The 20,025-nt window shown below is 28.1% G+C and overlaps 1 protein-coding gene across 16 annotated transcripts in view; it reads right to left on the minus strand.

Annotated features, from left to right (window-relative positions):
- The window catches only part of LOC136987651 (luc7-like protein 3), a 103,048-nt gene that overhangs the window by 45,951 nt on the left and 37,072 nt on the right, over positions 1-20,025 (minus strand). For 13 of the 16 annotated variants that reach the window (XR_010882647.1, XR_010882645.1, XR_010882648.1 and 10 more), the window contains exons 4-5: positions 19,201-19,281; positions 7,790-7,936 (exon numbers count right to left, since the gene is read on the minus strand). Coding sequence is in view for 5 of the 16 variants with exons in the window: in XM_067285402.1 (XP_067141503.1) it covers positions 7,790-7,936; positions 19,201-19,281 (228 nt within the window). In the remaining 11 variants the exon portion in view is untranslated. Of the gene's footprint in view, positions 1-7,317; positions 7,342-7,789; positions 7,937-19,200; positions 19,282-20,025 lie in introns of all 16 variants that reach the window. The other 3 variants (XM_067285404.1, XM_067285403.1, XM_067285400.1) reach the window with 2 other exon arrangements.

Consider the following 20,025-nt stretch of genomic DNA (forward strand, 5'->3'; position numbering starts at 1 on the left):
TTGTAATCAATAAGTTTTAATATAAGCTTTAATGAGTCATAAAATTCTTTTGTTCCTATAGCATAAGCTACAGGAATTGCAAGTTATTTCTGTTACATAAAATAACAGCTTTTAAATTCTTTTTTCTAACTTTAAATAAAAAGTTGCCATTCTTCTGGAATATAACTTTATCCAACTTACTCGTAAGTCTATTGATACTGCTGAAATAAGATATAGTTAATATATCCATACCTATTGTCATTTTGCAGACTTTTTGATGTACAGAAAAAATAGTGTATAAAATTATCAAATGACTCAATCTGATTTTAGAAACTCATAATTTTTACTTTTTTCTTTTAATATTAACTATTTTCATTTGATTTGTTAACAATTCTGACTTTTCTTTAATTAAATTAAGGTCTTCAGACAAGATTATTGTTTAATTAGCCATCTGCAACTAGATGATCATTTTCTTTAAATTCTGTTTGAATAAAACTAGACATTGTTATTCTCTTCTTCAGAGCTATTGATTCTTTGAATATAATATCAGCAACCGCAATAGGTGAAAGTAGTGGTGGTGGTGAAAACTTGTCACGAGGCATTAGTCTTTGAGTTGACTTGCAACTTGGATAGACAATTTTCAAACGTCTAAAAATGTTAATCAAACAAAAATAGCAATTTAGTGATGATTATATGTTTCATACTAAACAATAAGTACTATAAATAATGACCTTTTCTCTGCATGAAACCACTGCAGAAGGTTATTAGAGAATGCTTTGCAATAAAATGAGGTGCCCGATTCCTGTCTTGCCTCGATCTTCTATTTCACAACTGAAATAATCTTTATTAGTCATTTATACTCTTTCTGTTAGTTTCTCAAGTTGCTTGCGAAGAGTATATTGTCCATAAATATAAAAGAAAGCTATCTGGATAGTCGATACAACTTTACTTATTCATGATGAATTAAGAGAATACCAAATGCAAATAGAACAAGTATAGGAAGCATATATACTTGTAACCTAAAATTCAACTGAAGGTTTCAGATTAAAAACTTAGTTTGAACGAGATTCAGCACCAGCATCAAATTTGTTCAAGCTACCAAAATTGTAGAAAATCAACACATGTCAGCATTTGTACTCACATATTGATAGATGAAGCTAATCAATTTAATCTGTCTGATAATGTTTCTTTTAAAATTCTTTAGGTGAATTTTGTTTTTAAGAAAATTCTTTTGTCTAAATATTTTAGAATGGTAATTATCTTTTAAACTGTGAAATTTCTATTAAAAAATAGAAAAGATTTTTTATAGAACAAACACCAACACAGAGAACAAGCGAAATTTTGTAATTTTGCTTGTTCTCTGTGTTGGAGTGTGGTATGGGTTCATAATAAATAGTGAGATGAATTGTTTATTATGAAAGTGGTATAAGCCCATTTCTCCTTGTATTGAGATATTTAAGGATTTGCATTTCAATTAATTCAAAAATATTAATAAAGTCAACTAAGTTTGCCAATACTTCTATGAATTTAAATACAAGTAAATTCATTATATAGATAACTTTTATGAAAATTAACTAAACCAAATATTGTTTTTTTTTTTTTTTGTTTTGGGCCATAAATGAACCTATACCGTTTTCATAATTATTAAACTGTTCATATTATTAAATTGTAATTAATTCAAGTGAAATTGAAATTTATATAATCCATGTTTATAAATAAGAACTGAAAACAAAATACTATTGTTTAATTAAAGCTCAATGAACTATAGAATTATTGGGCTGTATTAAAGCTAATTATAATTATTATTATAAAATTATTAAAATTTTAGTCTTAATATAGTTGAATAATCCAGAGATTGTTTGGCTTTAATTAAAAAACTCGAGTTATAAATTGAACATTTACTATTGGTAAATCTCAATATTTATTTTACTTGTTAAATTATATTATGATTATAAGTTTAAACTTTTGTGACTTGTGTGTTCTTAGGTGTTTCTGTGGATTGATCTTTTTTAAAATTGCATGCATTTGAAAATGAATAACTTTATGGTTATTATTATTAGTCTATATTAAAGATAATTTTTTTCCTATTTAATTTAATATTTAATATGTAAGAATTTGTTGATATATATTTGATGTTTACAATTTGAATTTAACATAAATTAATGCAAAAATAAATTTTTTAAGCCTTTCTTTTTATAACTGCACCATTTGAAAACTCCACACACAATTCTGACTGGGTAATGGTTTATTTTCATTTTATTGATTCTTTTCTATCTATATGACAAAGACTTATAACAATGTGTCTAACAGAATTTTAGTTTTTGATTTTGTTTATATACCAACCTGGTAAATATTCAAATTAACACTCCATAAAAATATGCATTAAACTGCAATAACAATCTAACAAGCTCGTCATTTAGAAAGTGTTATCGCACATGTAACTAATGTACATATAATCTATCTTTGTTTTATCAACATGAAATTAAGAAATGGCTTTTTCAAGGGCTGCAGAAACAGCATCACAACAATATTTAGGTGTCTATTACTAAAGGAAGACAGCAAGGAAATCTTAAAAGACAATAGTGTGTTTACTCAGAATGTAGTGTATAAAGTAATTTTATAAAGATTTTATTATTATTTTAACCCTTTTGCGACTGGGGTCCCGATCTATCGTAAACCTAATTGTTAAGCAAAAAGGCCAGGGTACCGATTGATCGTTACCCTGTTAACAATCGATTTTTATAAAATTTATTAACAACAGATGTCAGCACTTGACAGCAGCATCTTGTTTATCGTCTGTTTCACATATTTTTGTCCAGGTGGTGTTTTGTTGACTTAAAAAAATTTTAATTATCGATTTTTTTCTTAATTTTTCATTTTCTGATAATTTTTTATTTCATTTTTAGCATATTCATGCAATAATATTACTATAATAAGTTCATTCATGCTATAATAAGTTTATTCAGCTATAATATGTTAATGCATTATAAATATTCAAGTTATGACCTTCAGTTCTGATATTTTTTATATTTTTTTAATTTTTATTTTAATCGAAAATATCAGCAAATGTTACGTCTATTGCTATTGGTAACCATATGTTTATTACAAAAATATATAATCTTGTTTGATATGAAGTGAATAAAGTATATTAGTTCATTATATTAGTTGAAAGCAGAATAAAGTTTAGATTTCAAACAAATGTTTGATATAATGTGCGATAATTTCACAACGAATAAACGCACATGCATAAATGTTATATCAAATTGTACAGAACAATATTCTACGTCGTTCTGGCTCAGTGCCAATAAGAATGAAGTAACCAGACAATGTTAATTTTGACAAAAAGTAACAAATTTTCAAATTTAAATGTCAGTTATGATTTTTTTTTTTTCTCGTAAATTTCTCTAATAAAATTTATTGAAAAATATCGTATTTAAAACTAAAGATATTAGTAAATGTACGTAATTTTTTTCATATGAATATAATGATAATTTGATTTTTGGTGAATTTTTAAATAAATATTGCCTGACTGACCTTGACTGACCTATATTGCCCTCGGTCGTTTTTCAAAATAAACGTAAACAAGGGACGAGGCAAACAGGGCAAAAGGGTTAACATAAAGGCCTAAATCTGTTTGTGTGTGTGTAAGTGAATTTTCTATAACTCCTATTATTTTTGTCTCCTCCAAGTGAAATTTTGTTTTGTTGCTCTTTATGTTACAACAGATAATATTTCTACAAATTAAGTAGTTTATACTAACAACTCTTGAATTTTTTGAAATCTCTACTCTTCTCAATTCTTCAATCTCTACTTTCTTATAAAAACTATTCCATCATGCTTGACGGGAGGATTTCTAGTATTACATGTGGAAGCATCCTCTGATGTGTTACTTTTGAACAACCCAGTATGGCAATATTAGATCTCTCGTATCTGCTTATGATAAATCTAGAGTTTTAAATTCCAACTCTCCCATCAATGTTTGATAAAAAAATTAGATATTTTTTTATAAACTCATAGATTTTTATATTACATTGCAAGACTAATTGTAAAAATGCCACAGTGTTTCTCTTTTGTTTAATTAAATCCAGTGTTTTAGACCATGGAAAATGGTCACCACTTTCATATTAAATGATTATGTGATTTTGTTTACCAACAAATTTTCATTTGATCAAAACATAGATATTTTAAAATATAAACTACAAATTGTCTATAAATATAAAGTTTACAATAAATTATATCTAAATCACTGTTTTCTCAGCTCTTTCCAAAAATGGATCTACACACTTTCATAATAAACCAGTTCATATAATTTTTGTGATATTCTAATAAAACATAGAACATTGCAATTATGAATTCCATTTTTACAATTTATAATTTTTGGCATAATTATTAATTTATAAATGCAATGACATTTTAACTGAAAATATGCAAAAAATTTAAATAGGAAACAGAACATTTCAAATTGTATTGCACCACATTACTTCTTGCTGCCTGCAGACAGCTATACTTAGTCAAGGATATTGTCAGCAAACAAATCAACAAGGCAGCCAAGCAGACAATTCCATGACTTTTTCCAAACACTAATGAAAATCCCTGACTTTCTCTGATTTTTCCTGACTTTTCAGGTGCATAGGAACCCTGAAAATATGTTTAGTCCCAGGAACAGCTGATTTTAAAATATACATTTGGAAAATAACTGAACAACAATTAATTAACAAATAACAAATCCTGATTGTTTTCTGTGAATATAAATATTTAATATCAGTTTATAATCTGACTCAGTGGCGTAGCGTGGGTGTCAGCTGCCCGGGGCGGAGGAAAATTTTGCCGCCCCCTTATTTAGGTATCTCAATTTAAAAGACTAAAATATACAGTAATTCTAAAGAACTTTTCGGCAAGAACAATCATCATTATTGTGTATTGTACAGGTGTATTGTATTATTATTATTTATTGTGAAATTTTGTCACCCCCTAAAAGTGCTGCCCGGGGCGGGCAGCCCCTGCCGCCCCCACTACGCTACACCACTGATCTGACTATTGTTTATTTATTAATGAAGTCATCAATAACTACTCAATACATAATTAAAATTAACTGTTACATAAGCTGATAAGTTAGTGTATTCCCTTACTGAAACATTTTCTCCCTTATTACCATAGTTATTAATTGGTTTTATACTTCAAAGTTTTATAATTTTTTAGAATAATACAAAAAAATGCAGGGTTTATTCTATTTTTATTATCTTCTGTTACTTTAGTTATTCAAAAAAAATCAGTAAATAGTAGTCCTTATTTTATTTATTTATTACCTCCAATCAGTTTTATATCATTTACAATATTTTGAAACTAACTACTGCTCATATAGAAACAAAATATGGATCATTAAAATATTTAAACTGATTTTCAAAGAAAATGCTTACAGATTCTAATAAAATAAATAATTTGTGTTAAGTTTTACCATTACTATTTGATGCATTAATATTTATTTATAATGTATAGCAATATATAACAAGAGCATGTATACTGTTGAAAATATATTAATAAAAATGATTTTAATTATGTTAACCTTTAAAAAATGTAATAAAATTCAAGGTTAAAAAAATTACCATCAGAAAATTTCAGAATTATGCCATCAATAATGATAAGTCAAACAATTAATTCGTAGTAACATCTTTACATTTATTGATATTAACATTTAAGAAAAACCTTTATTTTTCTTTTACATTTCTATTTGTTATTATCATTAGATTATTGCTGTGTATATTCATTTTCTTTAGGAACTTTTTAAATTTATTTTGTATCACAAAAATATTCATATAAATCTTTTAGTTGAAAAATGTTGCTAATATATAAAAATTAATTAAAATACAATTCTATTTATCTTAATAAATCTCATTAAAATAAAAGAATAAGATTAATACAGTATAGTACATATGTTACGTTTGAGTCTTGCAGACACGAAAGAATAAATAAAGTATCACACAAAATAAATATAACAATAATTAAACAACAAAAAATAACAATAATTTTAACAACAAAAAAATTAAATTCTATTATTATTTAATTTTTGGGTTGCATCAATTAAGTATTTTGTCAAAGAAAATTAAATTTTTACATATAATGATTTAAGTTTCTTCTGTCTTGATAATGATAAAAAAACTTAAAGCAAACATTAATAATAATAAATTAGTATAATTCAGAATTTTGAATTAAACCAGAAAAGACTAAAAAAATATCTTTATAGTTATTTACATCTTTATTTCATGATAAAAACAGATAAAACTAAAAAAAAAATAACTCTTAAGTGCATTAAAAGTATTAAAACTGCTTTTTGTATATTTATGAATTTTATGACTGGTCCAATGTGAAATATATTATTAGAAATAACAGCAATTTTAAATATAGGAAATCTTATTTTATCTTGTCATATTAAAAAAAATTAACTATGCTATTATTTGTCTAACAGCTTTTAGCCAAGTTCTAAAAGACAAACTTAATATTTTTATTTCTCTCAAATTTTATTGCATCGTTCCAATATTTTAATCTCTGATTTAATTAATAAAACTCTATTAACTAATACTAACAAAACAATTTAAATAGTAAATTAAAAATATGCAAAACTGAAAAGATGCAATAGCAGACTTAAATCCAGATATAATCAATCAATTTAAGCACATCAAGAATATTCCACTTTTGCCTTCAATAAACAAAAACTAAATATTTTTAAATGACTCTCTTTCAATTTATCTGATTGATATGTTTTTAAAGATAATTATAATTGCAATATAATGACTATCACGTAACATTTAGTAATGATTAATGTTATAATAATTAATTATCAAATAGATTAGAAAATGGAATTTTTGTATGAAGTCACAGTTAATATTAATTATAGGTATTTCAAGGATGAATAAATACAGAAAAAAACATCTTCAGAGCAATAAGTATGGCATTGTAACAAGGTAGTTTTAAATATTCATTTCATAACAACTTATTTTAGTTATCATCAGAAGAGTTAAGTTTTGATTTTGGTTCATTTATTAATTACCAAATGATCATTCAGTAGACAAATTCAATTTACATTCAAAAATCATTATCATAAATAAGCAATTCTATGTCAAACATAACTAAATACCTATCAAATAAAAACTATTTTTACATAAAGATAAAAAAATTAATAATTATAATAATTCATTTTAATAACATTAATAAAATTTTAAAATAAACAAACAAACTTAATGTATTATTGTACTAGACCATTGAATTATTTTTTCCAATTTTTCAAAGTTATCATTATATATTATAAACCAAAATCACAAATAACTATTTCCCCCTTCTCACCTTAACGTTTGATGCATGACGTTGCTACGATCAGAAGATAGAAGCAGTCCATTATTCAGCCGTTCAATCAGCACACAAGATGTGGAGAAAATGGATGATGATATCAGTATTATTTTAAAAACTAATTACATTACATTAAGCATTGTGTTTTGTCTTTTTAAAAATATAATTTCTATAAATTCAGAAACCTTGATGATCTACTGAATAAACATTTTGTTAGTTGTTCAAAATTGAAATTCCAAAATATTGGACTAGTGTTGGTTGTTTTAAATAAATTGAAATAATTTACATATTTACTAATCTAAGCCTTGTAACTATTAAAATTTATTCCCAGTATTTAATATAACTACCAAATTACAGATCCCATAGGAAAAACCATCTATGGGCAAACTCATTTGGAAGATAGTCATAGAATTTTTATTACGTTAATTTTTACAAAAATAAAAAATTTTTAAATGTTTAAAAAACAAACTAATTTAGAAAAATTAGAACTTACCTGTAACCAATGATTAGGTTCTGAAGATTTTTGTAAAGCTTCTCTTTCTTCTTTTAACTGGTCGCAAAGTTTCATTATTCCTTGTGCTTCTTCTACTTTTCCTTCACAACCCAACTGTTCTACCTAATAAAGGTAGTTTAAAGAATATAATTAATAATTAAAGGTTGAGAATTATGATTAAAGTGAAACCTCAATATGATTTTAAAACTGTACATATAAATTTAACATATTATCCTTTAAAATTTATCCAACATTCACGAATTTAGGCCATGTTGACCCGTTTCGGTCTCACTACGACAAGATCTAGGAGTCATTTTTGTGGACATCCAGGTCGTCGTCGTCCTCGTGATTGATACTGTAAAACTGCATGAGGTATCCTACCCGGCAACATTCAAGATACGTGTTGAAGCCTTTTTTTCTCTATATGTGGAAAGTTTTTCAATTAATGGTCTCATGTAGCGTTCCTCCAAAATATACCCATTTTGATGATGATCCAGGAGCGTATATTCAGCAGTTCGGCGCATAAACCTCATTTCAGCTGCCAGTAATCTTTTGATATCTTTCTTCTTTAGAACCCAGGTTTCACTACCGTACAGGAGAGTCAGAACAGCCAGAGTTTTATATAATTTCAGTCTGGAGTGTTTTTGTACAAGGTGTGGTTTTAGAGTATTATTTATTATTTCTAATATTTGTAGAAATTTTGTGAGTTTATTATTTATGTCATTCTCGCTTTCATAAGAAATATTGCATCCTAGATAAAGAAAATTATTAACTTGCTCTAAAGTTGTATCATCAATTACAATTTCGCTGCGTATCGGCTCTGTGCCTCTAAATGCCATTACTTTGATTTTAGCAGTTGAAATTTTCATGCTGTATTCTTTTGAAATTTTATTTAAGGTAAATAAACCTTTTTGTAAATTATCTTCAGAGTTAGCAATAACCACCTGATCGTCAGCAAATAGCATGGTATTGAATTTTATGTTGTTTGGAAGCTGAATTCCTAATGTATATTCTTCTTGCCAATGATGTATTTTGTCATCTATATAGATGTTAAAAAGTGTTGGTGACAATGGACATCCTTGTCTTACTCCTTAATTTATTCTTCTATATTCTGAAATGACATTGTTGAACTTAAGTTGTATGGTATTATTTTCATAAATATTGCATATATTTTGAAGTAAAATGTTTGGTATGTTTCTGTTTTGTAGGATGTCAAAAGGTTTGGGTCTTTTTATCATGTCAAAAGCTTTGATATAATCTATGAAAGCTAAATGTGTATTCAAATTAAATTCTCTTCATTTCTCTAGTAATAATTTAATGGAGAAAGCTGAGTCTATACAAGATCTGCCTTCTCGGAAACCATTTTGATATTCCAAAAGAATTTTTCACCTTCTTGTTTTAATCATTCATTTAGAATTCTAGCATAGATTTTATAACAGGTATTTAACAGGCTAATGCCTCTGTAGTTATCTAATTTTCATTAATATCTCCTTTTTTGTGAGTAGGCAGTTTAATACACTCTTCTTCCATTCAAGTGGTATACAGGCTTGTTCATATATATTATTGAAGAATGTTAATAATCTCTTGTGGAATTTATCACCAGCATATTTATATAACTCTCCATTTATGCCATCATCTCCTGTTGCTTTTCCATTTTTTGTTTTGGTTAAACTTTCAAGCAGTTCTTCCTTTGATAATTCAGTTCTATTTTGATTGTTGCTTTAAAAAATCATGTTAGTATGTGTAGGACCTGTCCAAAGTGTTTGTTAATAATTAAGAAACTGATCATTCGTCACACCACAATTAATCTTTATGGGTTCTTTAATTTCTTGATTCAGAAATTTTAATATTTTGAAGGCATTTGGTCTTAATCAAACATCTTTACTACACCCGATACATGTAAAGCTATCCACCAAAGTCGATATTATAGCCATATCTCGCCCGATTATATTCGGCTTTGGTTGGTGGATGGCATTTGGTCTTATTTTGTAAAGATCTGATTCTAGTTGTGAAATAAATTTTGTCCATGATTCTTATTGTCTTTTCCTTATTTCTCTTTTTGCAATTGCTTCACAGCATTTGTATTTTATTGCATCTTCAGCTATTTTTGTACTTAAAAATTTTTTGTATGCTGTGTTTTTCTGTAATATTAGTTGTTTGATTTCATTGTCCCATATTTTCAATTTCTTTTTTCTACAGGAATTGACTTTTTCTGCACCCAGAGTCTCATTGGCTGCTGCTTTTATTATTGTTTTGATATTTTCCCATTCATTTTCTATATCTTTGTCTTCTGGGATTTTCTCCATATGTTGTTCAATTCTTCTAGTATATAACCATTTGATACTATCATTGTATAATAATTTTACTTTAAATTTTCGTTCAGGTTCATGTCTAACATTCAATTTCTTTTTTAGCCATCTAGGTGGGACTCTTAATTTTGCTTGGGTTAGGAAGTGATCAGAGCCTGCTTCAAATCCTCTGTATGATCTGACATCTAGGAATAATTCTGACATTTTTTTCATTAGCAATAAAATAATCAATAATTGACTTGGACTGCTGTCATTGCCAAGTATATTTATGTATATTTTTATGGTTATAAAACGTATTCATTATTTTAAGATTATTATAAACAACAAAATCAATGAGTCTAATACCATTTCTGTTACAAGTATTCTCTCTATCCAATATTTTTATTTACTGGAGTGTTTTCCACTCTTGCATTTAGATCTCCTGCTATTATGGTGTAATCGTTCTTGTTAACTTTATTAAGAATTTCTTGCAACTTGATATAAAAATCTTCTTCTTCTCAGCTTTCTTCAGGAGCGTATGTACCAATAATGGTTAAATTGCCTCTGTTAATTTTTAAACAGATTTCTATGATTCTCTCTGTACAGTATGTGTAATGAAGGATATTTTTCTTAAGAGATTTATGTATCCAAATCATTATACCTGCTTGGGCATGAGTTTTCTTATTTATTCCACTATAAATAAGTGTATAATTTTTAGTTTTCTTTTGTTTCTGAAGTGACAGCTATGTCAATTTTTCTAATCTGGAATACAGAGTCTAATTCTTCCTCTTTCCCATTAATGCCTCAAACATTCCAAGTAGCATACCTGACAATGTTATCTTTCTTCCAATTGCGATTATTCGTTGTTCTCTGCCATATATCGTCGTCCATATTAGCCATTCGTTCTCTGTTTCGTTGAGACTTGTAAGTAATATTAAAGTTCCCTATGTCTGGTTACTAGCCATATGATGAGTGGTCCAGTAGTAGGACAAATCTCACAAATATATTTATATTAGAATATATGTATTAAATAAGCAGAGAAATAGATTTTCTTTACGCTGTTCAAATTCTTCGCTGTTCGTAAAATTTATTTTGATTATAATTAATCACTAAAATATTCAAAATCTTAGCAGCTACAAGCAAAATATGATATGGTTATCAATACTCTATCTTATTCTAAAGTCAAAGTTAAGATTACATCAGAACATAATAGTGTGTTACAACAGATTTATTGTATTTGCCATTTTTTTCGTTAACAAAAATGAAACATTTTCAATATAACAATGTTATGAGACTATATATTCTCCATTATTTTTCACCACATTTCTCTATCTATTCAGCAACATCTATCTCCATTTCAATTCCTCTCTTGAAGAAATCAGTATTCTGTTTGAAGAAAAAAAATGCTTCCACTGTAAAACCGTCCTCTTCATCTGTGGTACATTTTTTATGAAGAAAATTTTTAGGAAAGAAAATATGTGTTAGTCCAAGACATCAATATTTGGATTATAAGGTGAGTAATAACCATTTCCCTTCTGAAATCATGAGTAATTTTATTTCATTTTATGTTAGAAACGCAAGAATGCACATTATCCTACTGGAACAACACTTTTCCATTGTTGTGTCCTTCTATCTGCTGACTGAACAAAATTGCTTACTATATCCAGAAATTAACAACAGACCTCACTATTTATGGTCCTGCTATGAAGAAGAAGCTCCCAATCAACTAGATCCTGAATTGACTAGAAGACAGAGCATCCACTTTGTCTGGATTCAGTGTGAGATCTGCCACTTCATTCCCCTGGACTCAACTGTCATTATGGACCAAACTTTCATAAGAAGAGATGATTTGGTTGAGAAATTGTCCTTCTTGATGGAAGCAGAAAACTTGTTGACAATCTTTGACATGATGTTTAATTTGTGATGCTAAATTGTGTGAAAAATGGCATCTTTTTCTCCCAGTTCTTTTCCACTAGGTTATCATCCATGAGCAGATTCCATGTGATATTTCTGCTTTAGTACGATCCTTCTTTCATCTGAGTCATTGAGCCAAGACTCTTTTTGCTTACTATTAGAGGTCCAATAGCTCTCCTTTTGTGAGCACAAAAACTGCAGCTATCACAAAATTTCATAAACAAATTTTGAACTGTACAATTTTTTACAGCTGGAACCAATCAATACTGCTACCCATTTTTAAGGACACATGTAACAGATTTATCTCTTAAAAATCAAGTACCATTTCAAATTTTTAAAAAAATAAACAAACTGTTGCCATGGAAACAGTAATGGCAAAATACTGAGTATATGAATCACCTCTTTTTAATGAAATGAAAAAACTGATTATTATTTGAAAAGTTCATGCAATACTTGAAAGATTTTACTTAATTTGTTTTTACTAAAAAATTTTAAGATAAATATATATATATATATGAGAATCAAGAATTGTTCATATTAATTAATCTTTGTAAAAACTAACTTAGTAAAAGAAAATTTTAATTAGTACCTTCCTCACAGCAGCAATGTTTTGACCAGAGTACTTTCTTAAATGTCAGAAATCGCATGGAAAGTATATGACAACAGAATTCGGAAATACATTTCATATATTATCTAGACATAGTAAAAAAACAAATCATAGGTGCATTTCACAATGCACAGTTAGATAAGTCATCCAAAAATGCAAATCACAAACACAGCATAAATGCAAATGTACAAAGATGTACCAATTTGATCCAGAAACTTTGATAGCAATCTTGCAAGAGGGAACAAAAATTCCATGTTGATATCTGTGAAAAGCTTGTAAACTCAATGTTGCATCAAGTCTGTGACTAGTATGTAGCAAAACAAGGGCCAATGAAATGGTGATGACTGTTTTGTACAACTCGCTGAAATATTTTGGTCACTTGTTTTTTCACTAGTTTTGCTATTCACATTTCTGGATGAGCAAGCCAAATGTGCATTGTAAAATGCACCTATGTTTTTGTTTTATTACTATGCCTAATATATGTAATGTATTTTTGTCATATTCCTTCCATGTGGTTTCTGATATTTAATTAAAAGTGTCTTAGTCAAAACATTAATACCAAGGAGAAGATACTATATAGGGTTTCTGAAACGGGATCCCGGGTTCCCGGGATCCCGGGATCCCGGCTGTTTTTTTACCCCGGGAAATATCCCGGGAAATTTTTCTCATCCCGGGAAATCCCGCAATTTTTTTAAAAGTTCACTTTTTTCTTATTTTGTGTTAAGATTGAAGAAATTTTACAAATAGAAAGTATAATTAACTCATAAACTGTCAGAATGCCGGAATGCATTTATATTTAATTTAAGCCTGTGTTACTGATGGTGCAGCTGTAATGGTGAAATTTGGAAGGTTAATTGAATGTGAGCATCAGTTATGTTATGCACACGGAATTCATTTAGCGGTATGTGATGTTTTGTACCAAAAGTCAACCACTTCAGTAGCAGTCCCTCTTTCTGAAGAAATTCAAACTGAAGATGAAGAGCGCAATGATGATATTGAGAAAGATGAAGAAGACTTTAGTTATAGTATTGATTTTGAAAGTGTTTTGTGTGAGCGTTTGGCTGAAGATCCTTTCGATATAGATATTTCATTTGAATTACATGACACACTAGGTAATGAAATAGTCTGTTCTCAAATCATTAATAAGGTTAGAAAAATAGCAAAATTTTTTCGCAAATCACCTTTAAAGAATAACATCTTACAAAAATACGTTGAACAGGAACATGGGAAAAATTTGCACTTATTTCTGGATTCCAAAACCCGATGGAATAGCCTTTTAGCCATGTTAGAGCGATTTATTAAAATAAGATCATCCATATCGAAAGCAATCATTGACTGTAATAAAGATACGGACAATTTTGATCTTGACAAACAAGAAGTTACTGTAATTCGTGACATCGTGGCATCACTGCAGCCATTAAAAGCTGGAGCAGAAAAGCTTGGCAACAGAGGATCGACTTTACTTTCATCGGAAGGTATTTTTTCTTTTATTATAAATGAGTTAAATCAACTAAACACACCTTTTTCAAGAAGACTAAAAGAGTCGTTTATTCGACGCATAGCAGAGAGAAGAAATGTAAAACTGACTGGCCTCATACAATATCTCAATAGTGGAAAGAATTATGGAAAAGTTTCAACTTTCCCAAGTGAAAAAAGTTTGCCAGCCTTACCAACCAAGACTATGTTAATTTTATCAGCAAAACAGATGTTAGATCGTCTTTTTGAAGTATCTACTGATTCTACTTCCGGTGATACAGATCAACTACCAGATGTCGCAAGCTCATCTGCAATGACTTTAGCTGAAAAGCTTGATGCTGCTATCAAAGAAGCTGAGATAGACAGATCAAGAAAAGTGGACAACAAAAGCAGTACTGAAACGCGTCTCGAGAACGAAATAGAAATCTTTGAGGCTACAGGTGAAAAAACACACATCATCTGTCTTCTGTTAAATGCGTTAAAAACGATTCCACCCACATCGATTGAATCAGAAAGGGCATTCTCGGCAGCAGGACTTTTTATTACCAAATTAAGAACCAGATTGAGTGATCGGAGTATCGACCATCTTTGTTTCTTAAAATCTCATTATAAAAATTTACAGTAATATTTGTATTATGTTTTATTTAAATAAAAAATATCATTTTCTAAGTTAGAAGTTTGATCAAAGTTCAGTTTTTTTTCTTTAAATTTTTAACTCAATTCGTAGGCAATTTTTGTTATAAGCAGTTTCGAACAAACTTTAACAAATTTTTTTTTATTTGTGAATTTTCTACGTAATTCAAAGGTATTTTTAATACATATTTTACACATCATTATTAATACGATTTTGGAGGTTGTAGAACACTTAAATTACTTTAAAAAATGAAAAATAATGATATCATTCGATTTCAAGATATTTTTTATATTTTAAAAATAATTTATTATATCCCGGGATTTCCCGGGATCTCGGGAAACAGTTCACTTTTATCCCGGAATCCCGGGACAAGCAAAAGACCGGGAAATAAGAAACCCTAATACTATATATTTGTAAGTTTATTATTCTAAGAAATATAAACTAAGAAACCATTCTAAATTTGAAATATTATTTTGTATAAAATTTGAACTGCCAACATTTTCTTTGACAAATTAATAACACAAACCTACCAAAAAAAAAAAAAATTGGTGTCTAGGATTTGAAAACTGATTTTAGCTATATTTGGGTTGCTGAATCCAAATATGAAATCAGTTTTTCTCTATCAGCTCTACTTTTGTAGATCAGTGTTTTTTTAATGTACAGTGCTACATGAAATGCACAGCTCTAATTCCAGTTTGTACAGTTCTAACTCACATATGCAAGGATTGATTCCTGTAATTTTCCCCATTGTCAGTCTGCCATCCAGTTAGTTCCAGGTAAATCCACCAGATGAAGTAAGCATCCAGTAATGAATTGACGTTCAACGCTTCAACTAGAGTTGAGGTAACTTTGTAAGTTCTAGCCGTGCAGTGTATAGATTGAAGTTGGCCTCTCATGATATTTGTGTTAAGGCAAGAGTTGTTATAAAGTTAACCTAAAACATACTGTGTTCTAGATGCTTTTATTTGTGTTACTGAATAGAAATAAAATGAGTTCAAGTAGAAGAAATTGTGTAAACCATTCTGATGTGTTTTGCTACATATGTGGAGAATATATGTTAAAAGAAAACAGAAAAACTATTAGTGACTTTGTAAAGAGAGCTTATCTTGGATACTTTGGTGTTAGGCTTGGTGATCAGGATAAAAGCTGGGCACCGTCTGTAAAACTTGTGTAGAACATTTACGACAGTGGACTACCAGGAAAAGAAAAAGTCTGAAATTCGGCATACCGATGGTTTGGAGAGAACCTAAAAATCACTTCAATGACTGTTATTTCTGCCTAGTAAATATTAATGGAATCAATTGTAACAACCGTAGCAAGTGGACTAGACCTGATTTAGTCTCTGCAAGACGCCTGGTCCCTCACTCAGAGGAAGTGCCAATTCCATCATTTCAGCAGCTACCAGAGCTCTGTGAGGACGAGTAAACCTCTGATCCTAATGAAGGTGACTGTGATTACGAGAGAATGTCATGAATTCCTCGACATTTCAACCAGGATAAGTTAAATGACCTCACCAGAGATCTCAACTTGACAAAAGAAGCTTTGAATTATTGGCTTCCAGGTTGAATGAGAAAAATTTACTGGAGCAAGGAACTAAAATTACCTTTTACCATACAAGAGAAAAGGATCTGCTATCCTTCTCTCAAGAAAACAATCTTGTGTTTTGTCATGAAATTAGTGGATTCTTAGAAAAAATGGGTCCTCTTGAATATTTTTCAGATGATTGGCACCTATTTATTGACAGCTCAAAATGAAGTTTGAAATGTGTCCTTCTACACAATGGGAACAAATATGGTTCAATACCAATTGCTCACTCAATAAAAATGAAAGAATAATATAACACCATAGCTTTGGTCTTGGAGAAGATAAAGTATCATGAACATCAATGGGTAATTTGTGTAGACTTAAAAATGCTAAAATTTCTCCTTGGACAGCAAACTGGCCACACCAAATATCCTTGCTTCTTGTGCCTCTGGGATAGCAGAGACAAAACACACCACTGGGTTAGAAAAGAGTGGTCTAAGAGAGAAACATTGACATTGGAGAAAAAATGTCATTAACAACCCCTTAGTTGAACGAGAGAAAATCATCTTTTCTCCAGTGCATATCAAGCTAGGCCTAATGAAGCAGTTTGTAAAGGCTCTTGATAAGAATGGATCATGCTTTGCATATATAGGGAAAAAAATGCCTCAGTTGAGTATGGAAAAAATTAAAGCAGGAATATTTGACGGCCCACAAATAAGACAACTCATTAATGATCCTGTCTTCATAAATTCAATGAATAAAGCTGAGCGAAAAGGCTGGACTTCATTTGTTGCAGTTGTCAGAAATTTTCTAGGCAAACGCAAAGCTGAAAACTATGTTGAACTGGTAAACGAGATGCTTAACAGTTTCAAATCCCTTGGGTGTAATATGAGTATTAAGGTGCACTATTTACACAGTCACTTAGACTGTTTTCCTGAAAATTTAGGAGACACCAGTGAAGAACAAGGTGAAAGACTTCACCAGGATATTAAAATTATGGAAAACTGCTACCAAGGAAGATGGGATATGCATATGATGGCAGATTACTGCTGGAGTTTAAAAAGGGACTGTTCCAAAATACATTCACAAAAGTCACGGAAAAGAAGCTTCCTCAATGTGTAACTATTTAGTTCTATCGATGACTTTTTCCTCTATCTGTGTATAGAATAATATTTGCATAATATAATAATAAAAATTCCATGTTTAATTATTTTATTTGATCTATGGATTTAACTTAAAATACTGAAATGTATATTTCGCTAAAATGCTATATCTTAAAAATTAGAGTTTCTAGGCAAAAACTAATGCCGTATTTGAATTCAGGGCATCAAATTCATATGAAATCAGCTCTCAAAATACCCTGGCACCAAAACCACTGTTGACCTGTGTAATTATTACTACGAAAGAAATATTGATTTCAATAATTTTGCAAATACTTATCCAAATGTAAGAAAATCTACAACCAGAAGACTTCAAATTTCATGAAAAGTAAAATATACAGTAGCGTATATGAGAAAATAAAATATAAAAAGACTAAAACTTTTTAAATAATTGGCTTGCTACTATGGTAAAATTTATTTAAAATTTATCGTTAAAAAATTATTTTTGATTTATTTTTTGTAAAATCAACGAAAGGAACTAATTACACAAAATGTAGTTTGCAAAAAGTGATTCTTTCCAATAAAATGTCTCTTCTTTTATTGAAGTTTTATTTTAAATATTATATATTGATTCAAAAAGATAAGAAAAATAAAAGCCAATAAATGCTAATCAAGGTTATAGCATGAAAAAACACTTTGGATAAATGAGTCAAAAACAAATCAAAATTTTGAGTGTTTTGTCATAAAGGATTGTTAATTTATTTCAATGATGATAAAATAAATAAAATAAGTCACTCAAAACATCATATAACAACAAACAAAAGTAATTATGACAAAAGATAAATATAATAAAGATAATTATTAAAATTAATATAACAATAATGCTGATTTATAAAATAATAGGCAAATAAAGTTACATTAGAAACCAAAACTGAGAGATATTTTCATGAATGAATTTTTAGTTACTGAAATTTGGTTTATAGATAATAAAGTTCTTATTTCATGTGAATTCTCTAGATATTTTCAAAATTATTCTTTTAAAAATCTAATATTTGAATAATTAATGTTTTCATGAGATGGCTGTTCCACTCATTTCCAGACAATTTTATTAATTGAAAATATTTTAAAAATTGGCAAGTAAAAAATTATTTAAAGTTTAGTTGAGAAATACAGTTTCTAAATTGTGATATTTATGACATTCAAGTGAAAAACTACTGCACAATATCATATAAGTTTACTCAAAAAGTAACTAAATTTTACACAAAAATATTCAATAACTTTTTCTTATCATTTCACTATTGACACTAATTTTATCTTTACACTTCAAATAATGTTTTCCTCTAAAATCAACATTAAAAAATTTGATTTTTGTTTTAATGTTGGAGAAAATATTACACTCAAGAAAGTTTATTGCTTTCATTGCTGTTATCTTTTAGACAATTGAAATTTCAAAAACTTTCAATTGTCCAAAAGAGTACACAATAAAAACAATACTCATTCAGAAAAAATAATTTTAATGAAAGTTTAGATTTACATTATTAGAAAAATATATTGAAAACAGTAAGATATAAGAACAAAATACTTAAATAAACTTAAATTATATATTAGAAAAAAACTCTGAAAAGTTTATATAAGAATATAAAATCTTGTATAATATATGCATGCATACATAAACAATTGATTTCACATCATATTTAAATATAATAAATACATTTACAATGTATTTTATCTAATGTAAATGAGAAAAAAATAATTTACGGAATATAAATTTCAGAAATGTTTCATTTATAACAACAAAGAAAATCATACCAGGTTTCACTGAATATTAAATTTAAACAACATACTTGAGCTAATAAATCATTAATTTTTTCTGTAAGTTGTTCACTTCTTTCTTCTGTATCTTTTGCAACTGTTGATGATGACACCTAAAAATTGAAGTTTTTATTAATTATAATATTTCAAGAAAGTAGATAATTACTGTTTATGATTAAAAGTGAAATCATATGTTCTAAGAAAAACTTTCAAATTTTATCTTTTTTAAAATTCAGAAATTATAATGTTGCTTATTAATTGCTATTATCAATACTTAAGTTACTTAAACACTTCAATACAGTAATGCTTATAAGAATTTAAATACATTCAGTGTTACAAGTGAAAGATATATATATTTAAAATTTAATGCAAAATTCTATTTCTGTTCTAAATTGTTTAAAACAATAATATTAGACCTTTAAGAACAAAAATGAAATAAAATAATATGAATTTAATCATATTTTTGTTTTAAAATATTAAATTTCATTTAAAAAGTTAATTACCCTTAAGATGCTTTACTAAAAATTTTGCATTATAAGATCACTATCATCACTATTATAGGTCAATTGATATAATTAGAAATAATAATCAAATTGGATTAGAATTATTTTTATATTTATTATCAAAACTTTAACAGAACAACCAATATAAAAAACTTGCAAATACTTGCAATTAAGACAGCTTAACAAATTAATATAACATTATGATCAACATATCTGTAGACTGTAACTTAATTATAAAAATTATAAATAACAACTATTTCTATCAGTTTGTTTTAAATTCTTTATGTAATAGTTGACTATTTGTTCAGACAAAATTAGATAATCTATACCAATGGTATTCAAACATTTTAACAG

The sequence above is a fragment of the Centruroides vittatus genome, unplaced genomic scaffold (genome assembly GCF_030686945.1).
Source record: "Centruroides vittatus isolate TY-2023 unplaced genomic scaffold, ASM3068694v2 scaffold_2569, whole genome shotgun sequence".
NCBI lineage: Eukaryota > Metazoa > Arthropoda > Arachnida > Scorpiones > Buthidae > Centruroides > Centruroides vittatus.